This window comes from Neopsephotus bourkii, unplaced genomic scaffold (genome assembly GCF_033783945.1).
Source record: "Neopsephotus bourkii isolate Nb327-2 ecotype Australia unplaced genomic scaffold, CSIRO-AGI_Nbou_v1 NB_936, whole genome shotgun sequence".
Classification (NCBI taxonomy): domain Eukaryota; kingdom Metazoa; phylum Chordata; class Aves; order Psittaciformes; family Psittacidae; genus Neopsephotus; species Neopsephotus bourkii.
In genome coordinates, this window is record NW_026901430.1 from 2,859,990 (window position 1) to 2,880,009 (window position 20,020).

Here is a 20,020-nt window from a genome sequence, read left to right on the forward strand (position 1 = left end):
TAAATGATCACTATGTTAGCTGCATTTCTAGTTCTGTAACTTTAATATATAACAAAATCTACTTCTAGGATACATTTTAATACATTATACTGTTAAGAAAATCCTATGTGAGCAATCTTTGCTCTATAATTTAAAACAAAGAGGAACTCAAGGTTTTATGTACTTCTAATGCCAACCACTTTCATCCTATTAAAATACCTGGAGGCAAGGGAGCCTTTAGAATTTTGGGCAAATATTTTGCAGCTTATATTGTTATCCATAGAGCTGTACAGTTGTACCAGAAAGCCAAACCCATCAATACTGGTGAACTGTTAGAAAGCTTAAATAAAACCTTCTCATAAATCACATAATTTAAGCACATTGGGCCATTTATTCTCTCACTTAGGTCACTTTCAGACCAAGGCATCTTCACTTGTTTGAAAGGAAGTAATCTTAAATTATGTATGAATTAGCAAGAAAGAGTGGCAAATTCAGCACATAAAGAATTCTCCATTCAGTGTGAGAATTAAAATTCAAATAAATTAAAAAAAAACAAAACAACTATATCAACCTCAGTTAGCATAACTAAAATAATATTTATTACCAGAAATTTTGCAGAACCATTCTTGAATTTGCAATGATTTTTTTCCAGTTTTTAAGATTACACTCATTTTTTCCTTCTGTGGTAGCTTCCTAATAGCAAACACTAACATATTTTTGTAAGCATGAGAATTGATTACATTCCCCGATTCTAACAGGCCACTTCTATTGCCTGCTTGATCAAAGGGCAGCAGGGGGACATTCACATGGTCACATTACATAGGCTTTGTGATGTTTAGAAACGTCATATACATAAAGGGGAATATGAGCATCTCTAGGTTTTTAAAGCTGATTCATTCTTCATAATTATTTGGGTTTTATGAGGTTATTTCCAGGAAAAATGCCTTACTAGTCAAGTGATACAAAAAATGGCTGAATAATGAAATACAGCACCTCCCCTTTAGCTTTTTTGCAAGGAAAGCTCTACACAGTTCACACTACACTTCTGTACTAAGGAAGTGCTAACAACAGGGAGATCCAGATTCTTTTTCACTCCCAGGTATGCAGGAAGGCTGTTTTTAGCACTTCAGTCTCAAAAGCACTTCCAGGGGCCATGGGCACCATAACCTGATGATGCTTCTCTTCAACTAATAACAGCTTCCTTTACAGCTCTCTATCATCTGCAAAGCATGATAACATGATTGGATTTTTCTTGGAAGTTCAAAACTGGTGTGTGAAGGTAAGCACATTGATGAAGTCCATGGCAACACTGAATCTAGCTTTTCAGATGCTACCGTGTTCAGTTATCAGAAAAAAAGCCTAGTACTTGTGTAATAGACTGTTTCTGAGCACAATATTTAAGACAATCCAGTCACCAAGGTTCTTTCTTACAGATGCAACTTGCATAGCAGTTATGAATTCCACTACATTAATACTAACGAAAGCATAGTTAATCTTTCAAAAAATTTACAAAACTTAACATTTATGTCTCATTAATCACTGTGCTAACATTATCATTTGAATTCCCTATCTTCATAATTGCTTGGTGATTTTCACACCAACTGTTTGTATTTTGATATGTGACTTCAGTAGATCCTTGGACAATTTTTCCTGTGGTAACAGCTGGAAGCGACTATATCAACCTCATTCAGTATTCACTTTTTTCTTATGTAACTGGTGCTTGGGAGGCTGGTGGTGGTGAAAGAATTGGTCTGCTGGTGTTAAACATTACCTTATTCCTTCCATGCTGTTTTTTCCAATTGAGCTAATGATACTTCAGTCACTTGCAAAGCATTCCTAATGAGTAACAGCCATCAGGAAACTGACTTCTGAGCAGCTTCCACTAAAACTGAAACTTTGAAAGGAGAACCTTGGATTTAAAACCACATTCACAGGTTATTTCCTATAAGTACCTCCAGAACTAAGTTCAGAAGGATTTGAAAGTCCTGGTTTTGGATGGGATAGAGTTAATTTTCTTCCTAGTAGCTGGTGCAGTCCTGTGTTTTGGCTTTAAAGTGAGAACAATGGCTGATAACACACTGACGTTTTAGTTGTTTCTCAGCAGTGCTTACCCCAATCTAGAACCTTGCAGTCTTTCATGCTCTGCCAGGGAGGAGGGGCACAAGAAGCCAGGAGGAAGCAGAGACAGGACACCTGACCTGAACCATACCACAGCATGTCATGCCCATTATATAAAATGGGGGGAGTTACCCAGAAGGGACCAACCACTGCTTGGGTCCGGCTGCGTATTGGTATGCGGATGGTTAAAAATTCTACTGCACCTCACTGCTGTCTCTTGTTTATTTTCCTTTCTGCTTTTAGTTTTATATTCTCTTCCCTTGTTACTTCCCTTATCATTGTTATCATCATAATTATCATTATTATAGCATTATACCATACTTTAGTTACTAAAATGCTTTTATCTCAACCTGCGGGGTTTACACTCTTTTGATTCTCCTCTCCATCCTGCCTGGGGAGGGGGGAAGAGGAGGTGAGCAAGCAACTGTGGGAACTGAGTTACCAGCTGGGGTTAAACCATGACAGTCTCATTCTAAAAAGAAATACTAATTCAAGCTCTAAATGTGTTAGGATACACCCACCCTGCTGCTTATCCAGATATGCAGCAATGTCATCAACTCACTGAGCTACTTCCTGACAGCTCTTTACTTTGAGAAGTACAAAATCTTCTGACAGATACATAATTGAGAAACCCTGGGAAGAAATGTTATTTTGTTTCAGCATCTGCTCTATAAATGAAGATAAGCAAACCAGATTTCTAGGTCCAGAAAATATGACAGCTCTTCTCTGTTTCAAAAAGAGTGACATAAAAGACACAGTAAGAGTACGTATGTTCACACAGCTCTCAAGACAAGTGCAGAGCCGTTCACTGGTTCCCATGCTCTGTGATACTTCACCACTCTGTCTTAATGTTTGTTCATAGCTTGTTTTTAACTTATGACAGATCTTCTTAGGCACTTTTAGGTTTGTAGGAAGAGGCTCTACTAATATAGCAAAAACATTGTACGTATAGAATTTCAGGCTTTGACAAACAGAATTCCAAAACATATTAACTCAAAGTTTCAGCCTCTGCTGCAGATACCTCATCAGTATTTGGCACAGGTTACTCTAAGGATTGCTGTATCTCCAGTTCTGTTACACTGGCTGGGTTACTCTCTCCTTCTGATTTTTAATTTTATGATTTCTGGTATTTTACACCATGGGAAAATGGTGACTCAGAGAAGAGAACAGAAATTAGGATTGTCATTTGTATCTGTACACTGACAAGTGGATTTTTAAGCTTGTGTAACATTTGGAGAATGCTTTTTTTCATTCCTTAAATGAGATTTGTTAGCGGGGCACTGCAAATTCACTGTGATCCTTCTTTAGTTTATTTTATTTCTCAGTAGGTTGTTTTCTTTTTTCTCTCACTTTCCCCCTCTCTTGGATATTCGCATTTCAAATCAAAAGAATTACTTATGAGAATGAAACTGGTTTTGATCATACAAGGCATTTTTTCACTGAGATGATGGCAGATATTCTAAGATTGGAAGCAGCGTTACAGGAACAGTGACAGCAGGTTACATGTTTTAGTAGCAGAGTTGTGATCTAGGAAGGGAGCACCCACTTCAGCCTTGTTGAAAAAGATTCTCTCTGCACATTCAGTTTTCTCACGTATTTTGATTTGATGAAGGGAAGAAAAAGTATTCCCTCTGTGAGATTTTAAATGAAGCCACAAACACACAGCTTCCTCACCCCAGTTATTCCAAGGACAGAAACTTCCAATTACTTGGCAAATCAAGAAAGAGTATCTGGAGGGGGTCGGAATCTTAAGTGCAGCTTTTCCTTTCCTTAGAGTCTGCAGATCCTCCCCACATAGAGGAGAAGGCTGCAGTCCAGGAAGCCACAGGGAACTGGTCATTTCACCGTTTTTCTCTGAGAGATGGTAACATCACCATGATTAGAACACAACCAGCCGAACAAAACACACCAGGAATCCCTATTTCTGCAAAAGAATACAGGAGGAGACAATGCACTAAGCTTTAGGAGTGTGGAGTCTTTTACTCTGCCTCATATGTAAATTCTTCTTGGACAACATGAAGCTCATAAACACTCAGACCAGATGGTGTAACATACAGCAGCAGGAGATGGAGCTTATTAGCTATCGTTTCCTTCTGCTAGTATGCAACTCCAAAAGCTGAAGGACCTTTAAACCACCCTCTACTGAAAACTGAGTCCCTTTCATGAGCCAGTAAGAAGGATATATTGTATGTCCTTACACAGACAGCACTTACTACTTACTCATTACATGTCACATCCCTGCTCCAAAGTGTGCAGGTACAAAACATGCTTAAATTAAGTTCTCAGCAGATTTTCTAAAATTAGCAAAATAATGTTGTAGACAACATTAAAAGTCCAGAATTTCTATGCCTGACACTGGAAAACAAGAGACAAAAAATTCTAATAATACAAAATGCATCAACAGTCCCTACCTTTCTCTACCAGAATTCAGGAATGCTTCATTCCACTGTGCTCCAAGCATCTTCCACAACTAGATACACAGCTCTTACCAAATTATGTAGCTGAAATGTTAAAAAGTCCCATCCTTCATTAACCCATAAATCTCATTGTAATGAAAACACTGGGAGCAAGAGAAGTAGCCACCCAGCTGTAGAGTTCAAACCTAGCATATCTCTAAAAGCCTGTAGACCACCAGGCCTTTCAGAGAGACTATTTCTTTTATTCTTACCTTTTTTCTTGTCCTTTTCTAAACTAACGATCTGCCCTCCAGCTGCTAAAATAAAAAACTGCATTTTACCATGTCCTGTTTACATATCAATAAATAGCCATTATAATATTCTTTATTTTGATAGTTTTTAACACATGAATTCTACTGGCAAAGGCTCCAAAATATGCAACTAGCAGGCAGAGCTATGATCCTGAAGTGTTCTAACCTATTCTATCAGTGCTAACTTGGTGATTGATGGTACTTGAGCTCTATTTTCTCAACATCAACAAGAATCTGGGGACACCCCCTGACAAAATTTCTCCTTTTATTAAATACTCTGTGGAAGTTTAAAAGCACAAAGTCATAAATTCACCCTGTTAAGTGCTCCAAATCCCTATTAAAAGGATTTAAAAAATAAATAAATAAAAAAGTCACAGCCACTCAGTTGGCATCAATTTCCTCTGGGAAGGCTCACAAGGCTACAAACTTGTGCGATGCTTGAGTACTATCCTAGCGTTGTACAGAACAGATTCAGAGGAGAAGCTAATAAAGACTGGCTTATTTACCTTTACAAGTCATTTAAAAATAAAGAAATTGAAACAAAACATGCATGCTATATAAAGCCCAAATTGAACTCTCCATGGCCCTGGTAGAGACACAAAGCGGATTTGCTTCCTGGATGGATTTACATCATTCTGAAATCAAAGGAGAATATGGATATTATGTAAAAGCTTCTGCTACTGCACAGATGACAAAAAACCACTGTGACATTTTCCTGACAGGACAATTTCCTACCAGTGCTTGTCAGCACGCCTTATATTTCTGCCTGTGATGATAAATGAAACTGGTTCTGACTGGTCATATGATGTTAAGAGTTAACATGTGTTTGAATCTTCCTGGCAAGTTTAAATTTGCTGAATTTTAAGGCACAGCAAAACAGGTCACCAAGTTTTGCACCCAACACACTGTTTTTCCCTTCCTAGGGAAAGTGATATACAGCACTGAAACATAAATGTTACTGCCTATGTATCCTCACCATTGCCAGAATGTAACAGTGGGCAGAAACCAGAACTGATGGCAACAGCAGTAAGCTAAAAAAAAAAATCAAGGCTGAAGCAGCAGTGGCCTTAGGCTGAAAAGCACAGCATTTGCCGGTTGTGACCCGGGCCTCTTCATGAAGCCAATTGACTTCATCCAAGAAGACTGTGAGCATTTAGCCGGATCTATCTACCTACTGCTCATGAAGATAATTTCATATCACTACAAAACATTTAATATGTTATCAATCTGCAGCTTTTGTCGTACAAAAGAATTTTCCTTACTTTTTGAGCTAAAAAGCAGAAAAGGCTGATTCTGTTTGAAGCATTAAAACATCATTTCCTAGAACTAGTAATGCTGATTTCCCCACACACACACACAATTGCCAGAAAACATTCACTATTGGATCCTCTTGCTGGGAATTAACTCCAGTTTGCCTTAGCCCTAATGCAGTTCAATATATTTACCTTGCCAGGAAATACATGTTTGTATAACCAGAAATTTATCGCCATACGCTCATATTGTTAATGATCAATAAACTTTATCATGCCAATGACTCAATCCCAGATGCTTATCCTATCAGGAATTCATTCCTCTAAATCAGAGTCTTCTACAAATCTATAATTAACATGTAAGCCATAAACCTTTTCTGTACTGCCAGTATTCATAGACAACAGCTCCCTTCATGTTTGCTTTAGAGGAAACAGAAAACTGTGGAGGAAACAGTTCTAAAGATGTAAACATGTCATAAATAAGCTAGACGTGCCATCTATGTATGGTACAGCTACGAGAACTTTTTCCTTCCTGCCAGGTCCATCAATAAATTTCCTAGCAAGAACAACGTTTCTGATGGCTTCTGCCAACTCTTCCCCATCTCTTTCAAGTACAGACCACTGTGTTTAACAATTCTTCCAAGAATTAATTTACTATGTTTGCCAACAGCCCCCAACTATATGATATTGGGTCTGCCAGGAATTTACTTCATAAGATCTTCCTGCCAGGATTTACAGGATTTCAGATTTACATATCTTCAGGAGCTTGAAGATTCCAGTGACTAAGAAAATGTATTTTACATGGACACATTATGCAATTAGCACTGACTCTTCAGCAGCCAATGGCACGTTGTCAGAAGAGTTTTGTATCTGCTTCCATGCAGCTGTTAGGCCAGTAAAACTTAGCTCAGCTTGAAATGGTCTCTGGTGTTATTTGTTCAATCTGGAATTGCCAGATAACTACAAATTTCTAATGCAAATAACTCCAGAGACACAACTTATCTTGCACTGGACATTCCGTGAGGACCTTAAGAATAACACCTAGAAATGTTTGGGCTTTTTTTAATTTCTTTTCTTTTTTTCTTTTGTATTATCGATCAGATGTGTGAAACCAAGCAAAGAATCATTCTAAGAGTTGAGATACAATTCCAGGAATTGTTCAAAAATACTGAAGCAGTTCAGTATTCTATCTTCGGGTATTGTTTTAAATCTTTAAAACAAAATTTTGTGTAATTCACAAGATCACATGGGCTTTCAAAAAAAACTTTGACAGTAAACATGTTTTGCAAAATACTAACAGTGCTCGTCAATTCTGCAGGATATACTGGAGAATTGAAAATGTTTCCTTTGAGTTCATGCCATATAGAGTTCTGGTTTATACAGACTGTCTATATATGCAAACACAAATACCCACGCATAATGATTTTACATAATCTCAGATTTCAGCTGAAACTTCTTATAGAAATAAATCCCCAATATTGACAGTAACAATGAAATAGTCAAGCTGCTCATAACAAAAAACAGAAATTGCTAATATATAGCAGTACTTTAAGCAATAAATCACATTTACTCTGAAGTTACATATGAAATTCAGATGACTGCCTAATCTAATTTATAACCTACCATCCCTAAGTAACCAATATAAATTCTTCCGGTATCCATAAACATCTAAATTTGTGATTCTTTTCACAAAAAACAAATAGACCAGCACACATACCCCTAAACTTGTTCCTGTTAAAAGCTTCGCTATTTTTTTTTATTTTGAAATGATCTTCTCACATTCCATCATTAGAGCTTGTTTGATTTCTATCTCACTCTTCAGTTCTATCACTTCATTCATGACTGTTACTATGTGTCTGTTTTCTCATCTATTCTCACACCTTTCATAGATTTTATCCTTTCTGTGCAACCCATTAATTCATCACACTTTAAGCACAGGGCACTATTTCAGTCGTAGCTTGAGAAAAATGTCACTATCCGAGGATACAACCATGGATGACCCTTTACTCTTAATATGTGGATTTTTCTAATGCAATAGTCTTTAAGCAACAGCATGGTACAGCACTCTCGCTCTCTGAAAAAGGGCACTGTGGGATTTTTTATTTTTTGGGGGTTTTCTTCTTCTTTGGTTTTTTTACATTCCAAAGATGTGTCAAACATGAGAAAAACTTGTTAAAGATTCTGATGAGGAATTTTAGAAACAAATTGATTCAAAACAAATTCCATCTATAGTTTTAGGGATTCGTGCCAGATTTAGAGTCCAAAACTGATTTTATTTATATTTTTTTCCTGGTATTGGTTGAGCAACTACCAAGAATCACCACAAACTTTCCAACTCACAGGCCCCATACCATGAATCTGGTGTCCTTTTGGGAATAACACACTAGAACTGTAACAAAATCTGACTCTGGCTGAAGTCTGAAATGTTACACTCAGATTTACAGACATGTTTTCTCTTCTGCTCTTCAATTTTGAGCTCAACCAGGTTTACATTTCAAAACTGTGTTGCTTGCCAGGCCAAATATTTAGGTTCAGTATTTGGCAGAGGAAAACTGTATGATCTGAACCTCTAGAAAGGTTCAGGGTTAAAATTCCAAGAAGCCAAAGAGATCTATTTAGCAGTGCATTTACCAACTCAGTTATACAAAACTGAATTTGTCACAGGAGAAAACTGTGATTTCTAGTACAAGCAAAGTTCAACTCCATCCTTACAAACCAGTACACAAGTATATGCTTCTAAAAACACTTCTGTGCTCAATAAGACAATAAAGCAAGCAGTATATATTAAACAGTAACATACTGACCTAGCCAATTCAGGAAAGAAGGTGCCCAGAGGTAAGGAAGCATTTAAGTGCTGCCCTGCATATTGACAAACTACTTTAGAGGCATAAGTGATTTTGTTTGAGCATAGACATCAAGCTTCATACTGCACTCTGCAGCAGTACATGAAGAAAAACACCAATGCTTGTAAAATAGATCTGCAAATTCATACCGTACCTCATGAAAAAATAATTTCAATGGAAAAATCTTGGGGCATATATTTCCAAAAAATCATCTTCCTGCATGAGTGTAAAATACCTGTTGGTCTGCACAAGCATAAATCTCATTCCTACCAGGCCAGCCCTAAGTAAGTGAGTTAACTCCGTACCTGAAAACTTCTTGCAGAAATGCAGACTAATTTGACCATTTGTCCAAAATCAATAATGTGATTTCTTTCAGAAGTACTGCTCTGAAAGGATAAATTTAACATATGACACACAAGCTGGCTTTTCATGCCTACAATAAAGTGATTGCTACCCTTTCATAGGTGTCCAAGCTAGTGATGCTATAGCTAACATGAATACCAAGAGCAGCAAAGCTTTGCAAACAAGGAGCTCTTCAGCGGCTGAGGGCAACACAGAGGCTATGCTTTTAATGTCACAGTTAACACTAATGAGGTAGTTGCTTTAAGTAGATCTACAAACACATTTACATCATCTCCAGTTACAACAAAATGGCCATATCTTAGTTAACCAAACTCTCATAGCATAATTCAAGATCAAGTCATTTATATAGAATCAAATGTGTTAGTTGAGTTTTCTATACAACACGTCGTTGAAATCTGTATTCATGACTTTTTCTTTTGTAATACTGCAGTTTTGTAACCCTCTGGAGGGAATGTATGTACATGGACTGAGGCTGTCTCTGGCAGCTAGCTATTATGTCTCCCATAAATTGTAGGTACTTTCAGACAACACCAGTATTATGAAAGTTACCTGATTCAGAATATGTGCAGTAAGAAAAAAAAAAAAGGCTGTAAGATCTACACAGCACAGCTATGCTATTTTTTTGCATTAATTTACACATCACAGAAAAGACAAATTTTCTACCTTCAAAAAGTCCACTTTTTATTTTCTTGTTAAAAAAATAAAAATAAATTTAGTATTCAGGAAATCGGAGGTTTTTCTGAGTGAGTGGTGAGGGACTGTGCTGCTTGGGGGGGGGGGAGTTGTGATTTGTTTGTTTTATGTGTGTTTTGTTTGTTTTGAATAAATACCAGAATTTTTAGCTGAGAAGTACAGGCCCATTGTAATGATCAATGAAATCGCTTCCTTGAAGAGGAGGGAGTGACTCCCCTGGAGCCCTGTTGCAGTTACCTTTATGGGGACAGGACTCTTGCCGCTTCTAACACACACTCTGATGCCTAAAAAGTATTCTCCCTGCCCCACCATCCTGAGCAAATCTGTGACAGAGCTAAAAGGCAACAGACATACTTGTCTGTACAAAGTGTGTTAAATGCAGCATGTGGGTTTCCACTAACAGCAGCATATCAGTCAATGCTGCAGAAAAATATGCTCATTTCCTTCCATTTCTTTAGTCTCAGTCTTTAGCTTTTATCTCTAATGAAACAGTAGCTTTCCTTAGCCCTAACTCAACCACCATGAGCTCTACATTATTTGTACTCGACCTCTGTCTTTACCAGGCAAAAGGCTAAAAAAGAAACTTAATAGTTGGCTTTTTTCTTATAACACACATTATTTGCAGTTTCTAAATTAGTTATTTATGTGATTAGAAATTTTGTTAAAGAGAACTGCTGTATTTGAATTCATTCAAAGGCTTTGCAAGAACATGCAAAGATAGCCTACAACCTCAGTGTTGATTTTACACCATACAATTTATGCAAAGGTAGTAAATAATTCATCAGTCAGCATTAATAAGAAGAGCAGCTACTCTGCCCATGGTAGAGGGGTTGGAAATAGATTATCGTAAGGTCCTTTCCAACAATAACCATTCCATGTGATTCTACAGCTATCATACGATGGTCTCCAGAACACCAGCCAGTTCATTCTGCTGAAAAACCAAATTTACTTCAAAAAATAATTCTAAATTTTTGATGTTACAATATGGTTAAAAATAGGTGAAAATGCGTTATTATTGCAGTCCTTGAAAACAAAATGTTCACTTATCTGCTGACAACATGGTATTGTTTCATAATAAGTAATCAGAAAGTAACAACCATAGCTAGTAGACAAAATAAATAATTTACCTTGTGTGGACTGGTCAATGTTTTTTCTTTTTCTGCTATGACTGTTATAATTAAGTCTTAGCTCTTGGCTATATTCATTCAGAGTTTCTCTTGAGTCATAAGATTGCCTTTGCTTTCCCCCATCTTCACTTTCATCTGAAGAACTTGTGTAAGTTAGATCCACTTCATGTTTCACTTTTGACAGTGGCTGGTAGGGTTTGCAGTCCATCTGCTCCATCTCTGATCAAATAGGCTCAAAGTCATGAAAACAAGTAACTAGAACTCCTTAAGGAAACAGTCCTGGAAAACAAAAACAATGAGCCATTTCAGATACTATTTATAAATTTAGTTCACAAAGGCCCAATTTTGTTTTTAGCTGATATAAACCAATTAAATGATACCAATGTCACTATAACTTAGGAAAGAATCTGAACATGTCTTATTTTACTGTCTTACTTTCTAAAAATAGAATTAAAAAAACAGCAACTTGAAGACAGAAAAATACCCATGACAAAACAAACCAAAGAAAAGCTCTTAAGCACTAGCCCATTAGACCAAGCAATAACTGTACATTATGCATAAAATATGTTACAAATCCTTACGTAGACTGTATGGACATTTCAACAGGAAGAAGCTTCCACCCTGCAGTACAACCCCCTTTTTCCTCTGTATCTCCTGTCTCAACCCTTGTTCTGTAACCTTGCCTTCATGAAGCTGTTTCCACCATTAATTTTAACACAAACTCTGCAATGGAGTAACAGGGGCTATGGCACACTTTTTACAGCAGCATAGCTCAGAAACAGGGAGCTTTGTTAAAATAAGTTTGGGGGTGGGTTGGTTTGGGTTTTTTGTGTTGGTTGTTTTTTGTTTGGTTTTGGGTTTTTTTCCTAATGATTAATAGATGCTATTAACCTAGAAATGTAACAATAAAGGTGGCTGTAAACATTATTGCTAGAAGACCAAACCCACTGAAGTTAAAAGAGATTTTGCTTAATTAAAAAGTAATTGATCATAGCTGCTTAATGATTTTAAGGTCAGCAGCAGAGGTAAGTCAGTCTAATACCCAGTTTGGTATCAGCACATTTCCAACCTGCAACAAGGACTTTTAACTCCATGCACTGCCAGCTACGGGTGCAAAATACGAATCTTCAAATGCACTTTTTCTCAGAAAAACAAAAACATAAAAAAATCCCACAAAAAGCACTTTTTGTTAGAGGGCTATAGAGATGAGTTTAGCTTCTGAAATTATCTGAATTACTGAGAAACAACTGATGCTACTTGACACAGTGCTCCAGCACAGTAAAACTTCATCTCATGCTTATGTGTCCTGCCAATGCTTTTGAATGGACCACCTTCCAGTAAAGGTTAACACCATGGAATGCACACCTTCCCCACAGTTCAGGACACTATCTGGAAAAAGAGCTTCTTGAAACACAAAAAGTCAGGGAGTTTCATCCAGTCATTTAACCTGAGATGAAATATCTCTCAGAAACTACTAACATCAGGATAAAAAACTCTAGAATTAAAAAATCAACCAACCAAACCAAAGAAACAAACCACAAAACCAAAAATGAAATGTAGCTCACATCTCATAGTCAAAAAAGTGAGCTTGAAAGCGCCCAGGTCAATAAAAACCTCTTCAAGAGAAAGAGAACTATAAAGATAAACCAGGGAGCTGCCAGTCTGGCAGAGCCCAAGCTGCTGACAAGTGTGTTATGGGGTTTCAGCAATGAAGACAAGTTTTTGTGCTCTGGATTGATTGCACTGTATCATGTTGGCATTAAGATGCCTCTGCAGACAAGTTATTAATAAGCACTATTTGTTCTCAAAAGCAATTTGCCTAAATAATTTACTGTTATTTGCCAACACTGCCTATTATTGCCTAAGAAGTTCAGTACTTATTTGATGAGTTGCTTTAATAGTCTGATCTGCAACAGAAGAACACAAAGGTGCTGTGACTTACAAGCAGGCGGCTGGCTTAAAAGATTACCCAATGACTCTGCAGAAATGGTTACTGACAGGAAAAAGCTCTCCTATATATCCTGCCTGACAGACCAAATGGAAATGATGCTACAAAAGCCAGAGGAAAATGAGGAGAAATTACAGGCCTCTACCAAGAAGATGCAGTAGACAAGAAATAAATTTTGCCATGAAGGCAACAAGTGGAAGCGCCTCAGACATAGGTGGTGCATCTCACTCTCAAAAGTGCAAAACGATGAACCTGACAAATTTAGCTCATTGCTGTAAAAATCAGCAGCACACATGTGCGTTTTGACTTCCGGAGACAAAATTTATGCAGAAGTTCCTCCTAAAAGATAACCTTGTGCATATCCATTGTGCAGGAGGTTTCAGTAGTGGCTTGGGTTTTTTAAACAACAAGTTTATTAGGACACACAGAAACCTGTGAACTTGGGCCACAGAAAAACCAACTACCTAGTACTTGTTTTTATTCTTTTACAACAAGTTTAATAACCAGTCTTCACTTTCTGTGAGAATAGCTCATAGCAAAAATGTCTGATGTTGTTAACCAAGGCAGCAGAGTGATCAAATTATTTAATATAAGCAATTAATATTAGATTCATAACATATTCCAGGACTTCCCTTTCACTGTGTTACTTTCGTATGTGCTATCTCCTCATGCTTGAGGATGTGCATTTTCTCAGATCTAAACTAATGTAAAAGATCCATGGAAGTCCCTTAGAGACCGTGATTTTATTATTTCTTGTTACTTAATGGCAAGAATTATTAAAAAGCACAACCAAGTTATCAGTTCACAACCTTGTCACCACATTCCCTCTACTCCTGCCATCGCCATACATGACCAGCTACAGGGGCAGCCTGGACCATGCATGTGAAGCCACAGCCCAACTTTTCTCAGCTAATACTGCTCACCAAGCCACTTAAGCAAAGAGCTGTTACACTCACTGCTACAAAAGTCCAGGAAGACATAACATTAAGTTATATACCCTGTATAGCTGAAGGATGCAGACGTAATGCAGACGGATCCCAAGCTGCCTACTCATTTACCACCCAAAAGAAGAAAATCTTCACCTCACCTGGCTAACTCTTCCCTCCCCTCCACAGCACAACTTTACCAAAGCCACATAAAGCTCTGTGGAGCCAATGGCTCACATATGAGCTGGAAATATAGCACCAGAGTGACAAATGTCACGGTAAACCTCGATTTCCTGTCCCACACGGACTAAACTTGTGTTCCCTTTATTTTTGCCTAGGACATTAATGTCTCATAAACCCACAGCTACCTGGCCTGATATGAAAACTGGTGATAAATTATTTGTGAGAACTGGAAAAATACTTCATAAATTTTTTTTATAATAAATGCTCTTATGAACCAGGACCACATGATGAAAACCAGACAAAATCATCCAAGCTTTCCCACAGTAAGAGATTCAGTTAAATTTAAGAATGATGGCATGTTATGATAACCTGAATTTAAACACTGACATCAAACACTTTAGCCATATTTCATATTTTGTTTGGAAAAGGACAACACAACAAGCAACTCAAAGTGCTGGAATAGGGCAGGAGTATAAAGGACAGTGCCTCGATGTTTACATGGGTTGTTTCTTCAAATAAATGGCCTTCAAGTAACTAAACAAAATACCCAACCGATCAATATCAAGTTGACCTTGTCAGCAAGATGATGAAGTCTCATAAAAGCTTATAGCTCCTGTAAGTAACCTTTGTGCAAGTGCATTAATGCGTTCCTCCTCACAAATAGCACTTTTTTTGACCTTTCCATCACTGTTCTGTCATTGAAGGTTTCACAGAATATTTAATAAAGCATTATAAAACATATATAAAAGTTATTTATTCATATAAATACACAAATATGAATTATATATTTAGGCACTGAATAGCAAGTAATTCTCAACCATACTTTAAACTGCATAGCCTATATAGTTTAGATTTGAAAAAGAATATACAACTGATCACTCAAAATGACAATGAAATATTTCTGCAAATTCAAAAAAAGTCAAAAAGCTCTATTAAATGGGAAAATGCCACCTTTTAAATACGGAAACTGATATAAGCATGTATATGGATTTGTATTTTTAATGCATGAGTTATGCCAGTTTCTAAATACATGTTGTATGTGTTATTACAAGCTATTTTCACATTTCACTTGCATCAAACCTCTCTTACATCAAACACCTAACTTCCATGTTCTGCTTAGACCAGAAGCCCACTTGTTCCGAAGTGCAGTAATGCCATGATAATCATGGTTGATGAGCAAACCTGTGCTGAGGCTCTTTGCAGTTCACATACTAATGAATAGCTATTTTATAAGAAAACTTACTGTACACATTTATACTGCATACAGACTCTGTACTCAAACACAGTGATACCACAGACATCACATTACTTAACACTGCTTTGTATAAATTCTTATCAGGCTGCTCTGATAGAGTGCCCATTTAATGAGCTTATTTCCACACTAATTATCCACTATCAACCCCATCAAATTACCAGTGGCATACCCAGTTGGTTACACATACCCAGTCCAGACTTGTTTAGAGGTCAGGATGTGGATAATAATGAATAACACATAGCTGATTTTTACAAGTGTAAGAGCATGAAAAACTGTAACCTTTCTTTGGCCTCAACTAAGCAGTATGTCTAATATTCAGATATTCCAAACTAGACAAAATTAAAATGTAATTGCAGTTATGATGTTAAAATATAACCAGAAACAGTCCCTGTTTACATGTATTGAAAACCTAAATTCAGAAGGCAGCCTCCTGTAATGCCATTTTTCATTCTCAGAGGAATGTTCAATCAGCTACAGAACCCAGCTCCAGATTTGCTCAGTTCTCTCCTATATTTCTTTTCTTTTAACAAATATCCTTTATCTGAAAGCTACCATTTGCTTATCACCTTTTCAGACCACTGGTTTTTGAAATGAACTACTAAGCAGGTATTTCAGCTCTGGATTGCTGAAGGCAAAAAGAACAGCACCTTTATTCTGCAAGTCTTTTCTGAAATACAAAACTGTGAAATATGAAAGGCAAAACAAAGGAAACACTCTTGATTTGAGAATCTTTGAGAAATGCAATAGCAAAGGGAAAAAATAATATTCTGACCTTGTACATACCTTCAAAAGTATCTCACTCAAATATTTGTTCAGATATTATAAACAAAGGAAGACCTTATGTCATCATTAAAGTTCTCTGTTTCACAGAACAGTTACACACAGGAAGAGATGCCTGATAAAACAGTTGAGCGGCATTAGAGCCGGAACAAATTAGGTTTCTAGACGATGCATGGAGTAGGTAGCAGGACAAAGAAATATGGAAACTCTTGTTAAGTCTGCAGGATGGAAGCAGGTAAGTTTTTTCCTTCCCACTGGAAAGAGAAAGACTCTCATACTAAAATCAAGAAAGAAATAGAAAGCAATCCCTAGAAGACTGACTGAAGAAACTGAGAATTTGTAAAAACACAAGAAACCAAAATGCAAAAGAACATTTCCTGTGGATCATAAAATATTAACGTCAATAGATGTTTGAAGATGACATAATGAAGTGTTGATCCCTAGGCATGACATGCCCAGTACTTCTCTGTGTATGAGTGAGACTGTGAACCAGAGACATTGTGTTGTTGCTCCAAGTGGACTACATAGAACCCCTTAAGAAGAACTGATACACAGATAAAAGAAAACAATGTGAGATTATGGGGGTTTATGTATTTCTAAATCAGGTATGCAAATGCACAATCAGGTTTTCAGGAACATATCATGGATTTAACACACTCCCTAGAGGATACACTGGTTTAACCCATGGATGGATTATGCTTTCCCATACATTTATATCTGTCATTGTGATAGATGCAACTGGAATAGGGTTCATTTTAACATTTAATGATCTTCATTTGAAATTAGTCCAAGTAATCTAATTCTAGTTAACAAAAGTAATTCAAAGCATTGCTCATTTTATCCAAAGTGTCAGAGGAAAAACACAGCAGAATAAAATGGTAAAGAAAGTCAGGTTGTTGCAGTATTTTGTGACATATGGCAAGACTGAAAGTGAACTGAAAAACATACGTTATGTCAGCTACTCAACTGTGATACAGAATTCTTGGCCAACAAGTGCCCTTCACTTTACTTGGAGAATTGCCACTGACTTTAAAAATCACACAACCCCTAATGGTTACTTTCAGAAACCCACAGTTTAATATTAGTGAGCCTAACTAGTGGAGATTCAAGCACAAAAGACCAAGCTCTGCTGATGTGGGACAAAATACATCCATGATTAGTGGTGATATGTCCTGGACAGGTTCAGACTACCTCCTCAACTATAGATCTTTCTGACGAAATGATCAGGGGACTGGAGCACCTCCCATATGAAGATTGGCTGAGAAAGTTGGGGCTGTTCAGCCTGGAGAAGAGAAGGCTGCGTGGAGACCTCATAGCAGCCTTCCAGTATCTGAAGGGGGCATACAGGGATGCTGGGGATGGACTCTTCATTAGGGACTGTAGTGATAGGACAAGGGGCAATGGGTTAAAACTTAAACAGGGGAAGTTTAGATTGGATATAAGGAGGAAATTCTTTCCTGTTAGGGTGGTGAGGCACTGGAATAGGTTGCCCAGGGAAGTTGTGAATGCTCCATCCCTGGCAGTGCTCAAGGCCAGGTTGGACGAGGCCTTGGGTAATATGGTTTAGAGCAAGGTGTCCCTGCCCATGGCAGTGGGGTTGGAACTTGATGATCTTAAGGTCCTTTCCAACCCTAACCATTCTATGATTCTATGAATATAATTCATGATTATATTGCAAAGTAATTCCTGGTGTGAACTTTTAATTTCAGATAATGGAAAAACTGTGAAAAGTATCCCAGCATCTTGATGCTTCAACTAAGAATCCTGAAGAACTTGAAAAAAGTCCGGGCTTAAGCAAAACTAGTCAAGTGCTTGACATCTACAGATTTGGTATGGAACACATGGGCACATCATCTAATGCCTTTGCAACTTAATTCCTATCTATGGCAAGGGAGTACAGGGAAAGAGGTAAAGGAAGTTTGGCCTATATAAGAGTGTAGGTTGAGATTACAGGATCAATATTCCCATATGGATCTCTCTGAAGTCTTCAGGACATTTCCAACATATACAAAGCAATTCTTTTCACTAAACATACACAGATGAAGCGTTAAAACGTTTGCCAATGGAAACTCAGGTTGCTCTCCACCATCATGATTACTGTTTTGGTTTCAAGAGCCTAATTTGGCATTGTAAAAACCTAAAATTAAGTTACTAAGTGAAATCTCCAAGTTCAATGAAAATAGTTTCATTTTGGACCTCTTCTGAACTAAAGAGGTAAACAATATCATTTTTTAACATATACATATACATACACTATGTAAGTGCTATCATTTATCTAACAATACAACAGAGAGGCAAACGTAATATGTATATGCAAATAGGAAAAACTGAATCTTCATTTCATCTAGGAGTAAGCAAGTATTGTCTTTTGGAAGTGATGCTGTTTGAAAATACAATGACATGTAGCAAGTATTGTGTTTATTTATATGTGACAAGAAAATTGAATTGTGCTTTGGCTATTTGTTGATAATGCAAATTGTACAGCCATCAAATTGAGATAATTATTACTATGTCTCTTTTCCAACTGTGTGCTTAATTAAGAAGACCCAGTAAGACCTAATTAGCAACAATGTAATTTTTAAAATCCAATTTAGTTGCTCAGAGATTACAGAAATTGAAAATAACATGTTCCACTTCGCTATTATTAATTTTTTGAGATACCGGTTTAAATTTTGTACCACAGTAAGGTTAGCACATGAGAATAATTTACCACACATCAATACCATGCAACGTGTGGAAAACAGTTCAAGTATTATATTGCCACTGATACTAGGATGCCTTGACAATGGCCATTTAAAAACATTTGGCTGACAATTTTGACTACGTTTTCACTTTTCCTGTTTCTAATTAGAATAAAGGGAATAAGTCTTCACTGAACAAACAAGACTTATTCATCAGAGTATTTATGGACTATCAAAGCATAACAAGCCTAAGTACTATCACACTTGATGAGACAAAAGATTTGACCAGTTGACAGCACAGTGAACAAAGTCACAAAAAGGGAATTTTCATGGTAGTTTTTTCTGTTTGTTTGCTCCTGGCATTATTATTATATTCTCATTCTCCTCTCAGAGAAAGATCCCACAAGATATTGTGATAGATCGGAGGTGGCCCCCGCAATTTTCCACTTCAAAGACCAAAAAAACTCCACCTAGAAAAATATCTAAAACAAAACCCTGGCACCAGCTTAGCTCCTCTGGCTGAAAACTGCCAATTATTAGGATTTCTCCAGTATGGTCTACTCCTCAGCTTTGCTGTGGCTTGTTCTTATCCAGCTCAATGACCTTTTGGGGGTCATTTATTTTTGCTACAACTTCTAGGATTTCTACAAGCAGCATCAATTCAGCAATGTGTTTATTTCCAGTATAGCCTCAAAACATTGAGGCACTTATAGTAGGCACATGGATCTATAGTTTTATGCCTTTCAATATACAGATATTCAAACAATTTATCCCAGCAGTGTGTAAGTTCTATGAAGCCGCCATTATTCACTACACATAGAAAGTGAACTTTTCAGTCTATATACTAAGTTTTCTTAACTTCTGCTCTTCTAACTCTGGGAAGAAATAGCATCAATTATTATGTCATTTTGACATCACCTACTAAAACTTAGAACTTAAAAGGCTCTTCAGGCATTTGAAGTACTTTTTGCAAGAAGACCTGACTACTGCCTGACCACAAGACCAATATCTGCATCACCTTCATTTGAAGTATCGCTCAGGCTGCTATTTGCGTGCCTGATACCATCATGCTTGAGAACTGATCTTACTGTTCCTTTTCTTCTTGCTTTGATGTCTGTCAAAGTATTCAGTGTCTTCAAGTGCCATTGTTCTGACAAGCAGACCCTC

At 37.1% G+C, this 20,020-nt stretch overlaps 1 protein-coding gene across 5 annotated transcripts in view; it reads right to left on the reverse strand.

The window, feature by feature from the left end:
• Window positions 1-20,020, reverse strand: part of TENM1 (teneurin transmembrane protein 1) — a 363,157-nt gene that overhangs the window by 231,343 nt on the left and 111,794 nt on the right. For all 5 annotated transcript variants that reach the window (XM_061358101.1, XM_061358102.1, XM_061358104.1 and 2 more), the window contains one exon: window positions 11,081-11,359. In XM_061358101.1, the coding sequence (XP_061214085.1) occupies window positions 11,081-11,297 (217 nt within the window). In that variant the 5' untranslated portion in view covers window positions 11,298-11,359. The remainder of the gene's footprint in view (window positions 1-11,080; window positions 11,360-20,020) is intronic.